General features: G+C 30.8%; 2 protein-coding genes across 3 annotated transcripts; both read right to left on the reverse strand.

Moving 5' to 3' along the window:
• Positions 1-3,878: 3,878 nt before the first annotated feature.
• Positions 3,879-4,734, reverse strand: LOC111006638 (CASP-like protein 4D1). The gene is made up of 3 exons (XM_022278666.2): positions 4,520-4,734; positions 4,307-4,427; positions 3,879-4,207 (listed from the first exon to the last, which is right to left on the reverse strand). The coding sequence occupies exons 1-3, from the start codon at positions 4,666-4,668 to the stop codon at positions 4,010-4,012; spliced, it is 468 nt and encodes a 155-aa protein (XP_022134358.1). The 5' UTR covers positions 4,669-4,734; the 3' UTR covers positions 3,879-4,009.
• A 7,862-nt stretch (positions 4,735-12,596) lies between these two features.
• On the reverse strand, positions 12,597-14,571 carry LOC111006076 (dof zinc finger protein DOF3.6). Of its 2 annotated transcripts, none has more exons than XM_022277821.2 (2): positions 14,275-14,571; positions 12,597-14,094 (listed from the first exon to the last, which is right to left on the reverse strand). In XM_022277821.2, exons 1-2 carry the CDS (start codon positions 14,326-14,328, stop codon positions 13,117-13,119), a joined length of 1,032 nt encoding a protein of 343 aa, XP_022133513.1. In that variant the 5' UTR covers positions 14,329-14,571; the 3' UTR covers positions 12,597-13,116. The 2 variants fall into 2 exon arrangements, with proteins under 2 accessions (XP_022133513.1, XP_022133512.1); XM_022277820.2 differs by having other exon boundaries at positions 12,597-14,097; positions 14,275-14,569.
• Positions 14,572-22,647: the final 8,076 nt, after the last annotated feature.

Raw genomic sequence — 22,647 nt, forward strand, 5'->3', positions numbered from 1 at the left:
TTTAAATTATATATTTTGTTGTTTAAAAAGCTTCACTTCTACTTTTGATTTTTAAATTTATTTAAATATACCTATAAATAATTTTATTGTTAAAACATTTTCGATATAATACTTGGAAGTGGAAATTTTTTTAAAAAAATTAATGATAAAGATGACCCAGTATCAATAACCACTAAACAATGTGAATCGAAATATGGTTTGAAAAGTAGTTTCCTTGCGATTATGATCAAATACTTATCACGTTTACTCGTTTATCTTCCAAAAACCATATTTATGGTTGTCCCATTTACAACTTAGCAACCATGTCAATATCAATCACTTAATTTAAGCTGTAAAATTATTTGTTGAGCCATAAATAAGAGTTGTTGGGCCAAATCATGCCAAGGCCCAGAAGATCACCAAATGGTAATTTTGTTTTAGAGATAATGGTTTGGGGCTATTTTTCAAACTTAATTACAAAAATGTCTTTAGTTTTTCAAGTCCCGTTTATGGAGTCAAATCAATAAGTTCGAAAAGAAAGATTGAAATATCAATCTCATCGATCTCATAAGTATCATACCAAATTCCATCAATTGAATCGTTTTTTCAAATTTTACACTTTTAGATGTCTGTGGGTAGGCTTTTCTTTTAATACCGATTTTACCTTTATTTATTATATTTACTTTTATTATAGTTTTCTTTTTTCTTTAATTTAAAAGATTTGAATCCTTGATTTATGATCATATTCCTTTAATATGGCCCATTCAAATTTTCAACCATAATCCCTTAATTAAGGGCTTAAAACGAGATTTTTGCCTATGATAAAAAGCTGTCTTTATGATTTTTTCCTCCCACGCAATTAACCACGAGTTTTGATTTTTTTCTTTAACTACTTCCAATATCCAATTCTGTTAAAACAAGTCTGGTTAAAATGTTTGATTACATTGGAGCCATCACTGTCATTCTAAAAAAATTTTGATTTCCCTCTTTCTTTGTATTTGTTTGTGCTGAACGACCGGACATAAGGCCAACCACCGGACATCCAAAAGATAAAGATTCCCATGCAACTGCCGCACATTTTTTATTTCTACATGTATATTTTTAAATTTTATGATATTTTTGTTTCAAAACTTTGACAATTTCTTTCTTACGTCCGCCGGTTTCAAATGGATATTTCATATTTTTTTTTTCTGATTTATTCTTTAACAGAAAGATAAGTAACGAGAAGCACAAATAGACTGACGCCAAATATAGCTATAAATTGAAAGAAACATGGGTATGAATGAATGTTAATTTTTTTTTAAATTACTGTTTATCTATCTCTATTTACCTAATAGATTATTTCTTATTATGCATTTAATTACATTCATGTTGTTTCGTTATTTGATTTTTATGTTTATGTTATATATAGGTTATAATATATATTCTACTTGTACTTTTGAAATATACTATTATTCGCAATGTAATTAACATTATGTATATACATCGTTAAAGTAGGATATAACTTACATATTGCATATTATTATAGAATATTAACAATTAAGTATTCATTTGTATATTTCTAGGATATAATGTATACACCGTGAACAATTTTGAAATAAAATATTATTATGGATATAGTGACTTGTCTCACTCTGCAGATTAGGAAAAATATGAAGAACAGATATGTCGTCCCAAGCGAGTGCTACAGGTGGAAAACAACGCAGTCTACACAACCCTGAATTTTGAAGAAAGTGAAACAGGGAGGATGAATAAGTACATTCTAATGTCATTTAAGCTCCATCCTAACTCTCAACTATAGGTGTTTCCTTCAACAAATCCCTGATGGTCTCGGAGGCAAATAAAAGAGCTAGAATTAAGATAAAGATATATATATATATATATTCCCATATATACAATATATTTTGCTTCAATAAATGAAATCAGCTATAAATTGTTCAATTATAATTTTCAACAGCTACTTGAATATTATAAATTATATCATATTAAACTTTAACAGTTATAATATATATCCGGATATAATCCAAACAAAGTGGTTTTGGATATAATCCAAGTAGAACATTGACAGGTGAGTTCAATTTTTGAAGCTCTTTAATTCTTTCTTTCTAATCCTCAGCTACGTTCTTAATTGTCTAATTTATGAACCTAAATGTTCGGTTGCCCTCACCAATCAATCCCCAATCAAACTCAATTTGAAGATGAATGGGGAGAGTGTAAAGTTCAAGAGAAGAGTAATAGCCTAATAAATACTTGTTTTGGGATAATGTCCATTCTCAAGCAACACACCGCCTATCTGATTCAAAAGCGATCCTCTACCTAGGTCGTTCAATACAGTTGAAATTGAGACAAATTGTTTTGCTATTCAACAGATTTAATGACAAATTGTTCAGATTCAGTACTTAATCACTATAAGATATATACACATATATACAATATATCCCCATTATATACAATATTGTTCAAATCTGAACGAGAAAATATTAGGACAAATTGGGATGCAAACCTTACGATTCTGATAAACAGAGGGGGGACCGGAGACGAGGGAACGCGCTGCTCAATGTCGGAAACAGACAAAGACGGCGATAGAAACGTTGCTCGGTGACGGAAAAGGAACCAATGAAACTGCTCTGGGATGGATACAAAACCTCGGAGATGGATGAAGCAGACGAATGGATAAGAATCGTCAGAGATGGAGGAAGTAGACGGAGGAACAAACACGGCGGCTGGAGAAGAAGACACGAATGGATACAAAACCTCGGAGATGGCAAAAGCAGACAGAGTAAGTGGATGGTCACTATTTTCGAATTTGGGGAATTTCAAATTGGGGGATTTCGAATTTGGAGGTTTTCAAATTTGGGGATATTTTTGGAGGTTTTGGTATTTTAATTACTTTTGAAAAGTATGATTAAGCAAATATTATGGGATTCAAATTATAACTTTCCAAATAATCAATTATGCATTTTAAAAACTATTTAATATTAATGTGTAGATACAAAAGGATATTTTTGTAATTTAGGTGATGGGTACCATCTTCTTTCATGACAAAAGTATAAATTCTATAATTTCCATCCTTTTATGTAACTAGAATCTTTAAATAGCCCATCAATGTACTAATCCTTTGTTTTATGTAAAAAAAATTATCATTGCCGCCTCATCTTTCTTAACACCCTAGGAGAGAGAAAATCAATGTGATTTAGAGAGATGAGGGTTTTGGCGATTTTTTATCGAGGGAGAGAGTTCCTTCAAGGGTGAGTGTTCTGTGAGTGAAGAAAATTTCCAATCTCCAAGAGTTTTACGAAGTTCGTAGAGTGATTCGTAAACATTTTGCTTTGAGAGAAAAGTGAGAGAAATCATTGTAGAACATTTGTAAACTCTTGAAGATTCTCCAGACATTTAGTGCAACATGCACATCCCTATTGGGTGAATCAAAATAAATCCAGTGTCTATTTTTGTTCTCTATATTTTATTGTTTTTGTTGCTTGAGATTTAATTTGGTTTATCTACTCTTTGAACATAGTTTTAATTTGATTTAATTCCATTATAATTGGAATCAGAACCTGATCTGAGATTAAATAGCATATATTATCGATAATTATGATTGAGATAATATTTGTTAGCTTGTGTTTTATCCCTGACATTATTTTGGAGCAATATTTGAATCAATTTTAAATAACAAAGGTAAAAGTTGAGTTTGAAAGTTTCTAGATGACACTTCATGTTGGTATGCATCCACGGTCTCTATTTTTTTTAATTCAATTATTAATTTGATCCTCAATCTTTTGAAATTCTCTAATTAGGAACCTCCCATAAAAAACCTAGAAAAATAATATTTATTTGGTAAATTTTTATGAACGAAACAAGATAAATCTAAAAAAGCTAATTCTCAACATCCCAATACATGATCTTAAAATAGAGGAAAATAATTTATGGAAACAATATCCTTTTCGATACACAAGTTGTGAGGAAAAAGATAAAGAATTAAATAAAGAAAGCAAAGAACTGATTAATAATTAGGAAACTAATTTTTTAATTAAGCTCTGTTGGAGAGTGCAAAGGAAGAGAGAATAGACACAGCTGCAGCACAAAAGAATGCAAATAAAAGAAGAGCTGATGCTGCATATGCCTTATCAAAGAATTCTCCATACTCATCATCTGCGTCTGTTGTCTGCAAATCCACCGTAAGACCAAATCCAGCTGCCATCCCCGTCGCTAGAAGGTACGACAAAAACTGTCAAGAACCAAATGTTTTGCTTTAGAGAATATAATAGATGTCTTACCTACTAAATTACGTACGAATTGACAACTCAAAAATCTCGTGATAACGCACCTTATCACCAAAGAAGTCGAATAGAATAGTGCCACTACCGTTTTTAACGGTATTGAAGAGCGAGAATGCGATTTGCAAGAGATTTAAGATGATACCGATGATGATGGTAGCTAGCACGTACCTTCAAAATTTTCAATTTAAGATATAGAAGAGGGGTTAGAAAGAAAATTAAATTAGATTTATTAGGCATATTATATAGTTTAATTTTGTTACCTATAGGCATGAAATTGGTTGAAATGGAGCCTAACTCCCATGACGGTTTTGGAAGTGGTGACAAGAATGAAGAAGGAGATGAAAAGAAACACAAAAGTTATTATTCTCAATATGAGACAAGTCACCCTTGAACCACTTGAATTTTCCATCTCTCTCTCTCTCTCTCTCTCTCTTACCAAACCAAAACCAAAATCTCTCTCTCTAAAAATGCCATTAAAATTGCATGGCAGAGGCTTTTATAACCTTCGAAGTTTAGAACATGGCGTTTCCTCAGTCACAAACCCTACAAATTTCTAAGAAATTATGAGGAAGACTATCATGCAGTAATGGTTGACTTTTGAGGGTTTTTTTTTTCATCATTGGTAATTAATATACCAATTATTCATTTTATTAAAAATAAAAAGATTGATAGCTTATAATAAATATTTCTTAGGGTCAATTGCGTTTGTCATCAATCAAAACCGTACATTATATGAGAGCAATATTTATGAAGGAAAATTTTCAATTTTTGACGTAATGTTTGATATATAGTTATTTCAATTTATATTTTTTGGTTTTTAATTTTTCTTAGAAGCAGTTGTTTGATCCACTTATAAATTTTTAGAAAATGTACTTTTTATGCGCTCTAAGACAAGCTCCCTCCCGTAATTTTGAAGGCAATTATTTCCCTTCTAATTGTGGATGTGGTGTCACATAACTCAAAAGATAACTTCATTAATTGAAGGAGCCTCCCCCGATCCGACATCATTGAATGGTTGAGGATGTGTGTTTAAGTGAGCTAAAATTTGTTCATATTCCTAGCTCTTTGAACAGTAATTTGTTTTGTTAGCTAAATGTGTCACTTCTGATCATTTTTCTGTCTTTTGGAACAATCATTTATCATTCGTAGATTGTGGTGGTGATGCGTGGTCACCACTTTAATGTAACCCTTAGTGGTCCTGTTTGTTTTTAAGACAGTGTTTCTTTGTTAAAAATATATATATATATATATATATAGACAGACTCCTCCCCTTACTCTCAAATATTTTCTCTTCTTATAAATTGTTTTCTCTAACAGAAATTGTTATTGAGGTGGGCTAACTTATTCCATTTCAAGTATGGTTTAATTTTTTTGCCCACTCTTAGGATATGGTATGGTTTTGACCCAAAAAACATGGAAGCTTCTGAAGATTATATATTAAAGTAGGTAGCCAAGTTGGTACTGAATGAATTAATATATATATTTTATGGCTTGGTCAGATTTTGACCTTGAATGGTTTGACATCAATTTTGTCCCAAGTAAATTGAGGAAACAACTCAACAAGTGGTCCATTTCCATTATAATAATTCCTTTATGGGAATAATATTAACGCGCATTTGCTTCCCTTGATCATTTTTTAAACATGTTCACACATGCACCTTTGTCCAAATTAGACATGTTTAATTTACAAAAATAAAAATAAATTCGTTAATGAAAACTATAAAAACGAACAAAAAAAAAAATAATAATGTAAATTTAGATTACAATCTGAGTTTAGTTCTACCTATATTTTCGATCAAAAAGTCATGTGTTTGAACTTACAAAAGTCTCAACTTTTCGATGACTCATTTTCCATTGTCCATCATGTAAATCATGAGGGCTAAAAGATTTTCGTTCCTCCTTATATGTTCGATCGAGGAAACTCTGGCAGTTTTAGCTAAGGATTTTGCCTCTTTCAATCCGCAATAAAGTTTTCATAAGGTCGTCTTCTTCCCTCTTCATTAGTCGGACTACGAGGGAATTGATTTCAGTCATACTTCTAATTTTCTTCACCCTCCTGAATCCTTCCTATAGAGCCATTGTTTCTAAAAAAATTATTTTAATGGTGATGATTCTGCTTTAAAAAATAAGTATGGTATTTTTTAAGTTATACAAATCTCACCTAATTTTGAGTTGTGATGAGAATATGTCTTATGATGATTAACTACGTTAATTCATATTAAGAATTTGTCTAATAGTGAGGTAGGCTAAACAAAAAGGTGATCGTCCATACAAATATGATACCAAAAAAATCAACATTTTCAAAATTTAAAAGTATTTATAGCTTAATTCAATTTATCCATATTAATTCCAAAGACTAGTTTTTTTTTTCTTTTATGGATAATACATTGAAAATTGCTCGTTATATATATTGGGATGTATCAAGGCTGATAGTATATATATATATATATATATATATAGAAAAAATGGATAATACATATTACATAGGAAATGACTTGGCATCCTTATCAATTCAATATAATGAGTTGTCATAGGGGTTATTCCTAGAAGCCATCTCATCAAAGCTGGACTTGTCTGCTTCCGTTAAGTCAACGTTCTAATTTCTTTTTCTTTTTTTCTTTTTTGAAAGAAGTCAACGTTCTAAAACCAATTCCAAAAAAGAGAGAGATATTAAATAAAATTATTAGAACCAAATGACGTAATTAATATAGTGCCTACATGACATGTATATATCTAAGTATAGATAATATTATTTTTAGGGAAGGGGGTGGGGAGGGCTCCTCGTATATACCCATTGATACTTCTTATAGTGTGTGTTTTTCTTTCTTTTTATTATAATTTTATTTTTAAGGCTAAGATCTCATTAATATTTTTTGTTTTCTACATTTTAAAAAGATTTCATTGAAATCTTGAAATTTAATGATAACAATATTGCAATAGATTTCACCTCATTTTCAATCCCTTACAGAATTAATTTGAATTTACTCATTTTTAAAAGTCAATTCAGATACAGTATTATTGATAGATATCATCTTCTAAGATTTAATTCTCATTCTCCGCTTGGAAAAAAAAATCCTCGAACATCCACAATTACATCAAAACAAACCATACCATAAAATTTTATTTATTTTTAGTGAAGAAATTATTACTATTTACGTGATTGCATCATTAAATGCTGTTCTTTATTGCAATTTATATTTTTAAAAATAATAAAATAAAAAAAACACGTGCTTGAAAAGGCCAACCTTCATATCCCAAGCAAAGCCCATTTTTGTTAAGTGGTGAATTTGGTCCTAGAAAGGCCCATTGGGCTTATTCTTCTTAGATTTTCACCAACTCATTCCAATCCCCCAGGCCCAACCAAGTTGGATTTCCACAAAATGTTTTGACCCTTCCACATGTTCATATCTTATTTCACAAAACGTTAATCTCATAAATTCATGAATTATCAAAATTTAATTCGATATAATCTGGAGTAGAGTACCGACCTATTAGAAAATTTTCTAAATTGAAGATTTTTTTTTAGTAGAACATGTGTGGTGGGGATTGAATTTACAACCCCTTGGTTGAAGATATATGTTAATTACCATTAAGTTATGTTCGCTTTGGCTCTAAATAGAAGAATTAAATAGACACAACTCATCAACTTTAGGACCAAACTTTGTAATTTAATAAAAAAGAAACAATAATCCATGATAAATCATGAAATATTGTTTAAAATAACCCTTCTCTAAAAAGTAAGGTAAAAAAATTGGTATGATTTTGAAGGGTTAATCAAATAAAGTTGGGGGATGTTACTTTAATAAGACTCCACTGAGTGAGAGGTGCGATGTGACAAAGAAGATAACCCCACGTTATTAAATTTGTGGACAATTTATTCCCAAATTCAGTCAAAAGCTAAGCTCTCTCTTATACAACAAAACAATAATTTTAATAATAAATTCTAAAAATTAATGTCACACACACCATCAACTTTGTCTGATTTCCATTATATTTAACTTCATCTTGAATTTGTCCTTCATTCAATCATATCAATGTTTGAATACAAATTAATCAAAACTTACATCAACATCTTATGATTCATTAACTTGTCTTAAATTAAATCACTACAATGAATTTATGAGAACAAATGCAATGTATTATTATTATTATTATTATCACTTGCCATGATTGTAAATTTATGTTTTATTGACACGGTTTGAAAATGTTTAGTTTTATCTTACAAGATATATGTGTCCATGACATCTTAAATAAATATAAGTCACATCACTCTCTCTTTTTTTAAAAAAAACCATCACGTCATCGAGACGGACGCGTTTTTGTACCTAATCAACTTATTTGGACATAAACGATCCTTTTCAAATTATAAAGTGAAAATCTCTTTCTCTTGAACTCATTTCAATTTTTTTTTTTTGCAAAATTCAATAAATTTACTCTATCAAATTTAATTCTAGTTCATAAACCATTGAACCATATTGAAGTTGATTGTTTGGAGCAAATAAAATCGAGCTCTAGTCTGAAAATATATACTTTGCACAAGTAAATTTAACTAAATTAAATTAGAACATATTGCATAAGAATAAAATTTTCACAGTTCAGAAGGGATTATGTAGATTTAGACATTTTACAATATGGGCTAAGAATGATTGTTGTTGTATTTAAGATTACCAATCCATTTAAACTCTCTTATTTATTACTATACTATAATCATAGAAAAATTAAGACTACATCTGTCTTTAATTAGGATCTTTTTCTTTTGAGAAAGTGTCGTTTAATTTAATCATTATTTCAAATATCGAAATTGATTCTGCCTCGATTTCATAGAATCCAAATCAAATACATTTAGAGAGAATTTTAAACAGTTAAGTAGGATAATAATTACTTTGAGATGAAAATATTAACGTCTAAAATCTCTGGGAAAAAAATTACTCCATTAAAATTGTAATTTTCATTCCTACAATAATCAACTTTAATTTATCTATTAATAGGGATGGCAACGGAGTAGAGTGGGATGGGGAGCCATCCCATCCATACCTTGTTGGAAATTATTTTTCCATCCCTACTCCTGGAGGACGGGGTGGAAAATCTCCGATTAGGGATGGGTTCTCTAGGGAACCGTCCAAGTTCTGTAAAAGTTCTTTTTTAACGTGAAATTCGATTGGTGCATTCAAATTCATATGTATAGGAGTTGTTCTTTTACATATATGTGCACCACATGTGGATTAAAAAAAATTGAGAGAATTTAAAAAGAAGGAAATAATGAAAATGGAAGAGGGGTTAAGGGTAAATAAGCATAATGATGATGTTGTGGTTGTGGAAGTTAATTTGTTAGAAATGTATAAGACATAATTTCTTAGTCAAAGATTGTTTGTCTCCTTTGGCTCCACATTGCCTAAAAGGAAACCCTCAAACCACATCTCCTCCCTCCATTGCTCTCTCTTGTCTCTTCCTTTGATTTAGGATCTCTCTCTCTCTCTCTCTCAATTTAGTAAAGTTATAGTTCTCTCCTCCCTCGCTCTCTCAACTACCACCATGGTCTAATTTGTAAAGTTGTTGTCAAATAAGGAAAAAAATGTAGATTTTCGATCTAGGTGGGAACTCGAGTCAAATTAGGTGACTAGTTTGGACAAGTTTGAGTGTCACTCTGACGAAAAAAAACCTACACAAAAGAGACAAATACTCTGACGCTACGTGTTTTTTCAATATATGATTCAAATGTCTTGTTTGACATATATATATTTAAATACTTTTACGGGTTATGTTCAAATATCAATTATAGTTTATTTATAATGTAATATTAGGAAAAAAAGGTTTATTATAGGAAATTGAAAGACACAATATAATCATAATTAAAGCATAATAAGATGGGTTAATTTATATCATTATGGATAATGAGAAAGGTAAACTTGCTTTCAGGCCTTAGTTTTTTCAAAATTGTATTAAACCAAAATTGTATTTTTCAAAAGAAAATTGAATAATAATCATGCTACCCGCTTTTTACTATTTTGGTATAAATTCAAACATGGTGGATGTTGAAACATGAAAAAATGTAAATTAATAACGGTTCAACGAGCATGCAAAATTACAAAGTCTAATTAAATCATATTCGTATAATTAGAACATTATTAATTATACGTAATAAACACTAGATACATTCTGTTTCCAAAAACAACACTAGATACATTCATAAATAATTACATTACTGCAAGTTAATAGTAAAATTAACCTATTTGAACTCAGAAAAAAAATAATATATAGTAAAAGTAACCTGTAATTAATATTTAGATCTCCATTTGTTGATGGCATTATTTTATTTATTACTACAGAAGGACGAGAGCATTACTATTCAAAAACACTATTGAAACATAGAGAGATTAATAATAAAAGAAAGAGATTTCTAAAAATGGCGAAGAATCTAACTTACATATGATTGAGAACATATGGAACAACGTGAGGCCTTATAACCTAGAAGGAACTAACACTCACACATTATTCGAATCTCTCATTTAATTTCTTTCTTTCTTTCTTAGATGAGATGAGATGAGAGATAAAGGTAAAAGAACCAAAGGACATGATAAAGCTAAAGCTGCCATGGAAACAGAGAGAACATCTTCACGCCTATGCATGTGGCCATCAACCACACAACTTAAAAAAGACCCTTCCTATACCTTAGCTTGGAATTCCGAGCTCTTTCTTTTTCTTCACTCTCTCTTCTCTTCTCTTCTTCTTCCCTCCTCATTCTCCCGCTGCGCGCGCCACACTATTTTCGGTTATCCGATACAAAACAAATCTGCAAACTTAAGTGAATTGAATGTGTTTTTTCTTCTCTTTGCATCTCCCTCTGGGTGACGTGTGGAGAATTTTTTGTTATAGGTAGTTTCTTCTCCATCTTCAGGGCTTTTGAAAAGATTAAATTTACTCTAACTCATTAGTTTAAGCTTTTGGAGCGAACTCCGATTATTAATCCCAACCGAAGTTAATTTCAGTCTAATAATGAGTAAGGTATCCGATTTTTGTGGGGGATAAAAAAGAAATCCAAAGCAAGGATTCCATTCAAAAAAGAATAAAATCTATATAAGAACTAAATGATGGGGAAGTACTGACATCATAACCATGATGCAAAATTCTAACCAGCCCTACCTTTTACTTTGATTCACTTTTGTTTAAATACACACACAACATATAATATAAATACAACAACAATCAATGGGAAAGCAAGGGGAAGTAATAAAACGAAACAAAAAGGTTAAGTGGTCAAGAGAAGGGTTTCTCCCTTTTTTTCTACTTTTGACCAATTTGAATAGTGTGCTCTCTCACTTAGACCCCCTCCTACTCCCTTTTTGAACCAAAAGACATCCTAAATGCTACAATTCTCCATCATCTTGAGTACCAAATTTCTCCTTTTTCTTTGTTTTTATTAATGGTTTTCTCCCACTATTAGATCTAGGATGTGATTGGATCCCAGATGTGCATCGATACCATTCGTACCAGTTAAATGATATATCAGTACAACACGTAACTAGTGCACTATAATATTTCTAAGAGAACATGTTTGAACTTACGATGGTCTTACGACTCTAATATCATATCAAATCATCATTAAACTAAAAAAAATTAAGTGGTACAAGAGAATCCTTTACATTCTCTTAAAAAAAATCTTTTTTTTTTTAGTTTGGGTATGAGGGAGGAATATTATCTTAGGGGGCTTTAGGGGAGAATCTAAAAGGAGGGGAGGGCACAAATTTAGATGCATTCAAACTACAGTTTCTTTTCAGGAAGCTGAAAAAGAAAATCAGCAGCAATTAAACATTGCCCAAAAATACGATACTAAGCTTTCAGATGGGACTTCTGAGATTTTTCTAAAACGAAGATTCAAGAATGAGGGGATGATCGAGATGCCCAAAAATGCATGTATCTACCTCTTCACTTAAACCTCCAATATCTCATTTAATGAAAAAAAAAAAAAGAAACAGCTTCAGCTTCATCTCCCAAGAACAAGAAATGCTGGAGAAAATTATTCAATATGACTATCTTCTAACCACAGCTCCATATATGCAAGTTTAAATGTCTGCAAGAGTATAGAAATAAAAGCTTTTATATTTTTAAAATAATTTGTTGGCTGCTTCATTCAGGTTAATTTTAAAGATGGGAGATTACCTAATAATAGTTTATAATATAAGTGGACTAATGCTCTTATTACTGATTCATTTGGAGATGGAATTCATGAATTCGATAAAATGAACCATTTTTTCATTGATAAAAATGCATGGGAAATTAAAGCTGGAAAAATTACACAACTGATATTGATTCACACACGTAAACTAAAAAATATATATATAATACACCTAAAAAACCAGTTGATCATCGTTCATTTAATTTCATTAAAGTTATACACTTCTAGCTCTTCTCATGTCAGATATCAAACCTTCACAATACAAATTTAACAAGTTCCTAAAAATTAAACCCCGCATTTGAATAAATTAAGAAAAAAAATATATATATTAATAATAATCAAACCCCACGACATTAAAAGTAGCTAAATAACCTACCATAATTCTTTTTCACTAAAAACCCACTAAGTTTTTTTTTCCCCCTAATTCTGAATTTTCACCTTCCGTTCTTCCCCCTCCACTCTTGAGATGATGATGTGATCAGATCTTTTTCAATGTTAGAATATGATAAGAGAGCAGCCGATAAGCGTAGGGCGAGCCCCAATTTCTCAGCTGGCTGGCTTTCATTCTCTTTCAACCCTGTACTACAAAATTAACATAAAAAAAAAAAAATACAAAACTTACCCAAGTGTTCTTTTTGTAAAATGTTGTTGGTTTTGAGATTAGGAAAAATTTAAACCCCCAAATTACAAGAGATGGCTGGTGGAAGAAGATGAATTGAAATGATCTGAAATCTGATCCGTCCATGCAATATTTCCCGCAGTAGTTGTAGTAGTGGAATTACTCCAGAACTGCTCATTTGGTTGAATTCCCAGAAAATTCCTCGACAAAATGTTAATCCCTTGTGTGTCCTGATCCATAATTTTCATGCTATTGTTATTACTATTGTTCCCCATCTGATGAGTAGTAGAAAACCCAGTTTCCAGTAATGGCTTTGACAAACGTTGATAATTGGAGAAATCAGCATGATTTTGATTATGATCCTCAGCCATGAAATTGGAATACATCCCATTTTGTTGCTGCAAATTTGCGAAAAAGGGTATCTTCCATTGCTGATTTTCCGTAACCCCACTTGATAAAATTGAGGATTCTACGCCACCTGATGAGGGCAGTGAAGGAATTTGAAGCCCTTCGAAGTTCAAGCCAATGTTCCCAAAATCGGTGAGATTGTGGAGAGGGGGTAAAAAGGGCAAGTGGGTGGGCGGAGGAGGAGCCAGTTGATGGCTAATTATATCGGTTGTGCAACTGTTTGATGACACTGTGCTTGTGGAAGTGCTTGAACCCGCCGGAGATTTTGACCTGTTGCTGCTCCCTTTGCTTCTTTTGCTCGACCGGCGACACCCGCCGCCCACCGGTACGTTCCTCATCGCGCCGCCTCTCGTCCAGTACCGCCGACAGGTCTTGCAAAAGTGGCGCGGCTGAGTCAGGCTGTAGTTGTTGAAGTAACAAAACTTTGTGTTTGAGGATTCACATCTCGGGCATTTTAGTCCGGCTTCTGGTTGCGGTATTTTTGCCAGCCTGGCTCGGTCCGTCATCGAGCCTGGCCTAATCGACCCAGGTCCGCCACTTCCATTATTACCGCCACCGCCTCCACCAGCTGGCGGAGCCGGAGGAGGGAGGTGTTGAGTAGTATTCTCACCACCACTCCCTTGGAGATGATTTGGCTGCTGTTGAGATATCAAAAACCATCATCCCAAATCAAATATTTGGTATATTCAAGAAAAGATGTAGCAAAAAAAAGGGGCAAGGGGGGAATATTTTTGCTTTTGTAGGGAAGAAGCTAGAAACTAAAATTGAGAAAGAAAGAAAAATCTTTATAATTTGAAACAAAATGGAAACCATACCTGAGTAGGCCAATTGGGTGGATCAAGAAACACAGGAACTGATGAGAAAACCATGGTGGGAGGTGATCAAATTTTAAAGATCAAAAAAACAAAAGGAGAACCCAAAAAAAAAAAGGAAAAAAAAAAGATCTTGGCTTGATGATGAGAAAAGATGAAGAGAGATGAGTGGGAGAGAAGAAAGATAAAGGAGAGTGAGAATATATATATGGGATATATGAGGTTATAAATCTTCCCTTCTGTCTAGGGTTTGAAGAGAGAGAGGGAGAATATTTTGATTAAGTTTCTTATTCTTTAAGCTTCTTTTTTGGTAGTGTTGTGATTCACAGTGGGCGCTCAGACAGAATAATATAATACAATGTAATTGGGGTTTGGCCATGCATGAGGTGTGAGGACACAAAAAAAGAAACCCTAGGTAGGGGAAAGAAAATCTCTGAGGTGAAATTTAATTTTTAACTAGCTTGATTAAAATAATGTGTAACTTTTTTTTCCAGAGAAGATATATAAAAATAATAGTTGTAATAATAAAAGAAAAAGGTGAAGTTATGGTGGAATGGGCTTGAGTGGTAGTGTCACAATCGAATGTACCTTTGTTTCTCCTGTCTGTTTCAGCCTCAAATTTTATATAATATACATATGTATACATTGTTTTTGCATGCAATTTCATTAAACCAATCCCATCTAATTTCCTTTTCTCCCTTTTTCTTTTTCTCCTCATTTCGTTTATGTTACATACAGTACATTTTTCTTTACCACGTCCGGAATCAATAGTCCTTTAGCTTTTCTCTTCTATAATTGGAGTACTCGTACATGTTCCAAAATCGATCCCGAGAGACATTATTAGAGTTTCTGATATTAAACTCATCTAGGTGATACTACAATTCACAAAGTTAATTTTATAACTCTAAAGATTTACAAGTTGAAAATGTATTTTTATCCTTGAAATTTAATTTATAACTATGCAGTCTGATCCATAGTTAAGTTTGTATTAACTACTACGGTATAAGGCAATTGTTGGGGGATAAAAAACGTGGATTTTCTCATGCCGTAAAAAATGCCACAATGGATTAAAATTAAAGTGTCTTTTTCCTTATTATTTATTTATCTATTTATGTCAGGGTAATGGTTCTTTATCCAACACAAACGACATAGAAATAATTTGTTTTGTTTTAATGAAAAATATATACATTAACATTCTTTTTTCAGGAAAAAAGAAAAAAGATTTGTGAATAGTGATTTATTTTTGTGATGGGAATACTGAATAATGTATAGCAGTAGAGTAAAGAAAAATTGAAAAGATGTCGTCCCATATTGATGAATATGCATGAGTGGCATTTTTATTGCTACTCATAAATAATCAAAACCCCTATATTTAATGATTCACCTACTTAGTATATACTTCTTTTCACTTTTTTTATTTGAACCCATTATTTTCCCTTTTATATGAAAGTGAAGTCTAAGTCAATAAAGTATAAAGTGATTGAAATTTTGTTTAGTGAGAACTTCTTCCCATTATTCTCAATATCAATTACTTACCTTTTTTTTTTCCAACAAAATGATGAGATATATGTTTATGTGCATGTATGTATGGTATCCATGCATCCATGTATGAAGTGAAAAGCTACATGCACATTATATATATAGATATATAAATTTCTGGCTAGAAGACCCACCATTTAGCCAGCAAAACAGATAAGATTTGAAGAACCTTCCACTTTTTCCTGTATATATATACTAAATAAAGGAAATAGGCAGTGAACAAAAAAAAAAAATACATTGAATTAGAAAATAAAAAATTTGTTAAAAAAATAAAATTGTTATTTTTTATTACCTAGCTAGGAGTCGAGGCCTTTAGTCTTTATGCCGCTATACCTGTGTCCTCATATCGGTTCCTATGCAAAGGGTTTACCACCCAAGCTATCTCTTAGAGACAAAAAAATTTTTTTTATCTAGACTTGTTATCCAACTTATTGTAAAACAAAATGCATAGTGGCTTTAATATGTTAAGTTTTAATATTATCTTGACCAAAAAGGTTGGAGGTTCAAATTCTCATCTCATATGCTCTTGAACTAAAAAAATAAAAATAAAAATAGAAAAAATTGTTTTTGAAGCTATGTCTAATATATCTCATATTTGGAGAGAACGTAGTTCCATGATTTATAGTAATGTCTATCATCCGACTTCAATTATCTTACATTTTGTTCATGGTGATGTTTATGCTCTTGCTATCCCTTTATAGCCTGAACTTTGACCGAGTCTATTTTGGAGTTACTTTCATAAGTGAGTTGCTTTCATTTTCCAGCTATAATGCTTATGTTTGTGCTTCTTTTTTAATTATTCGGTTGTTGTTTTTCTTTGTTTTTTTTTCTGCTCCTTTTTTTTTTTTATTTTCAAGGTCTTTTGATTATGTTGTACTTTGATTTCAAGCTGTGAGCATGATATTAAATACCTATACCATCGATATTTTCATGTATCTATGTAGTTCGACATCGACATGAGGTGTAAATCGACATTTTCATAATATTACAAAAATATCAATAAAGGTAGAAAAATATCAACAAAATCTAACTAATACATACATAATATCATATCAATCATTTTTAACTTATTTAGAAATAGAAGAATGTTTATTTGTTAATTTAAATATTTTTTACAATTTTTTAATTTCTCTAACTTTTACAGGAATATCCATCGACATCAACATTTTATTGATATTTGTATGAAATTGACATCTCGACATTTTCATCGACAATGACATTTAAAATTTTGACTGTGAAATCCATATTCTTTTTCCTCGGCAATATACCTAAACTTTTACTGAACGTACGTACATACATACATTATCCTTTTTGTTATATAGTTATTCTAAATATTTTCTATATGGTATATAATCAATTGGATATATCCAGTATACATTTGCAATTAATTCAATATTGTTTAGTTTTGATGTTTAGGAAGACAAGTCTTACGATAACAACACTATATAGATATTAAAAATCAGCAAGAAAAGGAGAAAAGAAGAGTGGTAAATATATAATATGTTCCAGAATAAAAGAAAAGTGATGCATGCCATGAGGGGAAAAAAAAACAAAAAGAGAATAAAAAGAATAAACATATGCTGCAAAAATAAAAGCATATTTTTGTCCCAACACAATAATAATGAAATTGATTTTTCTTTTTCAATTTTAGTATTTAAGGGGTTAAAAAAAGAATCAATTGAGCACATATGCACAGTTTTGAACTGAAATTCACAATCAACTGGATATTGAAGTACACATTTCTTCTTTAATAATCATTAATCTCTTTTGCCTATTAGTAATTAATATCTTCTTTTTTTTTTTGAAAGATTAGTAATTAATATCTAAATAAAAGTATTTATTGGGTATTTCTTACTCGCTATCAGAATAATTAAACGACATTGATCATATTATACATAAAGTCTCCGACACCATTATCAAGATTAATTATAGACCAATTATTTTAATTTTTGGACCTACCAAAGTTTAATAAACCAATCAAAGTGACACCAAAGAAAAAAATTCCCTAATCAAATCCACACACGTAAACATCATAACCTCTAATATATATGATAAGGAATTTCTTTTCTTTTCTTCTTAGAGAAGAATCATGTTTTTTGTTCCGTAACTATTAAATTTTGGACAACCAAATATGTGACTATATTGAAATAGATACTCCCAATATCTCTGCCCCTTTTAAAAATGGTAGATTCCAATTAATCTCCACCTATATTATGATGTAATAATTTTAAATAAAATAAAATAAATAGAGGCTGGAATAATTCTTAATTTACAAATTCATTTCTTTCACAATATGAGCGTAATTGTGTTTGTGTCACCTTGATATTAGTGACATTAAATTTGTCTGTAACATCCAATGACAAGGTGATGGGACAAATAAGGTCACATTTTCTTGGCATATTTATACCTTTTATAATTTTTTTCTTACGCGTTTTATTCTTCTTTTCTATCCAAATATCTCTCTTTTTTTTAACTTGTAATGGAAAGGACAGCAATAAAAGGAATTTAAAAAGTCATGTACAGCGTATTATAGATTTAAATCATCTCAAAATGGATATCTAGTACAAAGCGGAGAATTCTGATCAATCGAGATTTTGCGGGTTAAAACGAAATTGTTGTCAATAAAAATAGAAGTACAAACACCGATTTACATTTTCAATGACCATGATAAAGTGATATTTAAATTTCGTTAGTAAAGTCAATAACTGACTTTGGTTGAAATCTCACATCAATTATAATATAAAATTATTCCTCCTTCACGAATCGAAAAATTCATATAAAAATATATAAATTGAGGACAAGATTGAAGAAGTTGGGTTGGAGTAGGATGTATATTGAATCAAGTTGTAGGCACAAAAATGTTTGGATCTCAGACATGTGATTGACTTTAACAACTATACACATAATTAAAAAAGAGAAAACAAATAAAAAGAAAAGAGAAAAAGGTATGTGATGTGGGTGTGTTTGGGAATCTAATTCCCTCTCTATCTAATCAATCTTTGCCGGAATATTTCTTTATCTCATTTTCATGCACCCACCCAATAAATTAAAAAAAAAAAGTATATAAATATAAATATAAATATATAGAGTGAGATGGGAAAGCAAAGCGTAGCTCTTTGCAGCTTTTGCCCCCCCATCATATACCAAGTATATTTGTTCATAATCTTTTTTTTTCTTTTTTTTTTTTTTGGAGGATATTTGTTCATATCACTTGCTGACACACCCACCCCTCTCCATCGTATTAATATACCACCACGTGTAACTGTTTTTTTTTAATTATTTTTTGTAATTATATAAATGTGGAGTAATTAATTAATTATAAGTAAAGTTGGGATGTGGGCGTATTTAGAATTTTCTTTCTGCCGTCAATCATATATTGATGATAATAATGATCACGTGCTGGTTAGGAGTAATTGAGGAGGAGACAAATCTGAGTGTGGATGTTGGTCACGTGCTAAGCTGGTTTGTTATATGGTTTATATGAGATTCCTAAATTATAAATTTTCTTTCTGAAGAAACCTAAATTATAATTTTGTTTGGTAAATTTACCGTTGTGGCCCTTTGCTTTTTCTTTTCACACACGCAACCCAACTCGTCTAAAATTAATAAAAAAAAGTGGTCCTCTTACGCTCTTCTTCTCCCTTCTACGTCTGCATTATTGGTTGATACCACTTTTTTTTTTTTAATTTTAAAAACCATTAATTATTTATTAATATATGTGATTTTTTTTCCTCTTATCACGGGAGTCTTCTACAATCTAATGATACTCATTTGAAGAGCCATTCATCAATAGAGGCGAGTGGAAGTTGGATTCACAAGCCTTATCGTTGAGCTAGATTGATTCCTCGCACACTTTTCTCTAATTCAATTAAAGACAGATCAGTGGTGGGATTGATATTAAAGAAATTCTTCGGTTGTCAATTCAGATGGGTGAGATATCTTTTTGCTATCGTAGGAGATGGAGCAATTACAAATCCGTTAGGTAACGTTTTTGTTTTTATTTCTTCACTTTTAATAAAGAAAAAATGAATTGTACGACCTCAACATGATGAATTCAAGTACGATAAAACAATCTTTTTATTTATGTTTTGACACAAATTAGAAAGGAGAACAAAAAGAAAGAAATTTGTTTTGGTTGTTTCTAAAATTTCTATACAATTTGAAAATATTAGGTAGTGGCAAAATACTTAGATTTCATAAGATGAAGAAGAAGAAACGAAACTCCACTAATTATTTATACAAAGAGAGGAGGCCGGGAAGCTAGACATGTTGTAAGTGGCTTGATGAGGATAACTAAGCTGACACGTCGGAGTTGGCTGCTGGCACAACTGGGTGGTGCCACGAGCAACCAATCGCGCCAACTATCTAAAAATCAGTTACCAAATAACTAGGGTGTCATGTGATCCATGCAGCAGCATAATTGGCAATTGAAGAAGAAAGGGCCGAAATTTAGTTTGAGGAAGCTCCAATCTGCAATCTCTAGGGAGTTGAACAAGGACATCGTGTGCAAAGCTAAGGTTGTGACACTCCTTTGAAACTCAGTTTCTTAACTCTCTCGCATCTTTATTATTCTGTTTGTTAGTCAAAAGAAAAAATTTAGATTTTTAATAGTTAATTATTTTTAACTTAGCAAAGGTACTTATTACTATCTTAAAGGACGATGGTTCGACTTCCACTCCAACAAATTGTTGAATTCAAAAAAGCATAACAGAATAAAAAGTACTTATTAGTTAATCAACCTTAATAAACCTGGATTAATTTGGATATTAACTTTCTATAATCATAATTGATGTGTTTTACTTGTAGCTAGATATGTTGCTATTTACTTTTTATCTAATATATATATAAAATTTTGTCTCAATTTCTATGGATTTGCACTCCCCTTCAACCTTTGAGCCTGAGGTGTTCTAGGCTTGGTTGAGGACTGGTTTGGGCTGGGCTTTCAGCAGACTAGACTCGAAGAATGTCTATGGGCCCCTTCTTGTGTTAGCCTGCCTTCATTGGGCCAAACTTACTGAGTTTGAGTCGCCAAATCCGCAAGATGCTTTACGAGCCGGCCCAGTAAAGTTGATGGACTGGGTTACGAACGACAAACGTAGCCCAAAATATTTGAACAATATATGTTTCATATAATATTGTTTATTATACATTTTATCTTTTATTTTAATGATTGTAGCTTTTGTTGTTGATGATTTTTTTATATTATATATTTATTAATGTTTGAACTAGTTTAATCAATAATTGAACCCGGAATAATTTTATTAAATATTATTGAATAATTTTATTAAATATTAATATAAAACACCCCACTTACTCAACAACACGTAATCACTCATATAAAACCTACATTTTGATTCATATAGTTTCAACTTTGGTTCATTTTAATCTTACTTTCTAAACATCTATTTTGATCACAGCTATAATATTTATTTATCTTATATCGTTGGATCATAATTTTAGTACCACACTTCATTCACTAAATTTTTTGAAATGTAGTCATAAATGTGTATTAAATGATTTTTATTGTATATCAATTTGTATTTTGTAAATAAGGACTAAATTGGTCACTTTAAAAAAATACAGGTACTAAAACAGACATTTTAAAATAATAATGACTAAAATTAAGAAAAGTTGAAAATACAATTATTAAATTGAACTTTTTGAAAATAAAAGGATAAATTAAATCAAAGTTATATATATATATATTGGGACAAAAAAAATATTAAAAAGAAAAAAGAAGAAGAACTTTTAGGGACTTCTTAAATTTCAATGTTCGGAGAGTTATTAGTTAATATTTTTAGGAAAAAATTTCACTCCTGAATCCTTATGTGGTCCAATAACATATAGATAAGTGCATCACATAGGAATTATACAAAATTAAAAAAATCCAACTGGACCATACATGAATTCAGGAGAAACTTCCTCCTGAATCTTGAGGAGGGCATATTTTTATTCGTTTCTTCAAATTAGTGAAGGTGAAATTTGAACTTTTTTAACTTTTAAAAAAAATTATCGCTATTTCAATAGATAGAAGTGTATTTAACTTGACAAATATTTTTTTAATAGTAACATTTATGTGTTTATATAAACCTTTGGGTATAAAACTTTGAATGGTTGAAATATAATTCTAGTTGTTGGAATTTTGTATCTTATCTTATGCTTGAAAAAGTTTGGAGTTATAAACTTTTGCTTGCTTACCGAAATACAAAGTTTGGAGTTATAAACTTTTGCTTGCTCACCGAAAGCCATATTTCGGATGCTTTTCGGACATGTGAGAGAGTAGAGATCGAAGAAATTAATTCAAATTTTGCCCACTTCTTTAGCATCTACTAAAAATATTAAAATTGTTGGTCGCATCTGAACATTAGTTAGGAAAATGAGGACTCATAATTGAACATTGTAGTGTCAAGTCCATTAATTATCATATATTTTAAATTTGGCCGCCTCAAAATATTAATAAATATTTACTTATTTTTTGAAACATTTATCAAAGCTACTTTGAAACATTTCAAATGATATGGATCCTTTTTAAATAAATAGCAAAGTTCAAATAGTACTTTTATAATTTAACTTCTTTTTGTTAAAATTAATTGGTAAATTAGAAAAGAAAAATTGAATAAAATATTCGAATTTACAGTTTAAAAAATTATTTTTTTCAGTTAAATATTAAACAAATTTGAGTCCATTTTGATTGTTAAAAAAAAAAAAGATTTAATTCAATTCGTTTTGTTGTATTTAAATTAAATTTGGAAGATAAGAAAAAGTGTGGACAGTCACATGTAGAGGCTATAGCCTTCGTTGACGGCATTGAAGAAATTGCGTGGATATCATACGACC

Source organism: Momordica charantia (genome assembly GCF_013281855.1).
Source record: "Momordica charantia cultivar OHB3-1 chromosome 4 unlocalized genomic scaffold, Mcharantia_2.0 BLBB01000004.1, whole genome shotgun sequence".
NCBI lineage: Eukaryota > Viridiplantae > Streptophyta > Magnoliopsida > Cucurbitales > Cucurbitaceae > Momordica > Momordica charantia.

What these genes read in the sequence shown, in the direction of transcription:
- LOC111006638 (XM_022278666.2), bottom strand. Translation starts at nt 4,668, where the DNA reads ATGGAAAATTCAAGTGGTTCAAGGGTGACTTGTCTCATATTGAGAATA. An exon ending in AACCAATTTCATGCCTATAG is followed by an intron (nt 4,428 to 4,519) that starts GTAACAAAATTA and finishes AAAATTTTGAAG; the next exon opens with GTACGTGCTAGCTACCATCA. An exon ending in TCGACTTCTTTGGTGATAAG is followed by an intron (nt 4,208 to 4,306) that starts GTGCGTTATCAC and finishes GGTTCTTGACAG; the next exon opens with TTTTTGTCGTACCTTCTAGC.
- LOC111006076 (XM_022277820.2), bottom strand. Translation starts at nt 14,328, where the DNA reads ATGGTTTTCTCATCAGTTCCTGTGTTTCTTGATCCACCCAATTGGCCT. An exon ending in CACCCAATTGGCCTACTCAG is followed by an intron (nt 14,098 to 14,274) that starts GTATGGTTTCCA and finishes ATATCTCAACAG; the next exon opens with CAGCCAAATCATCTCCAAGG.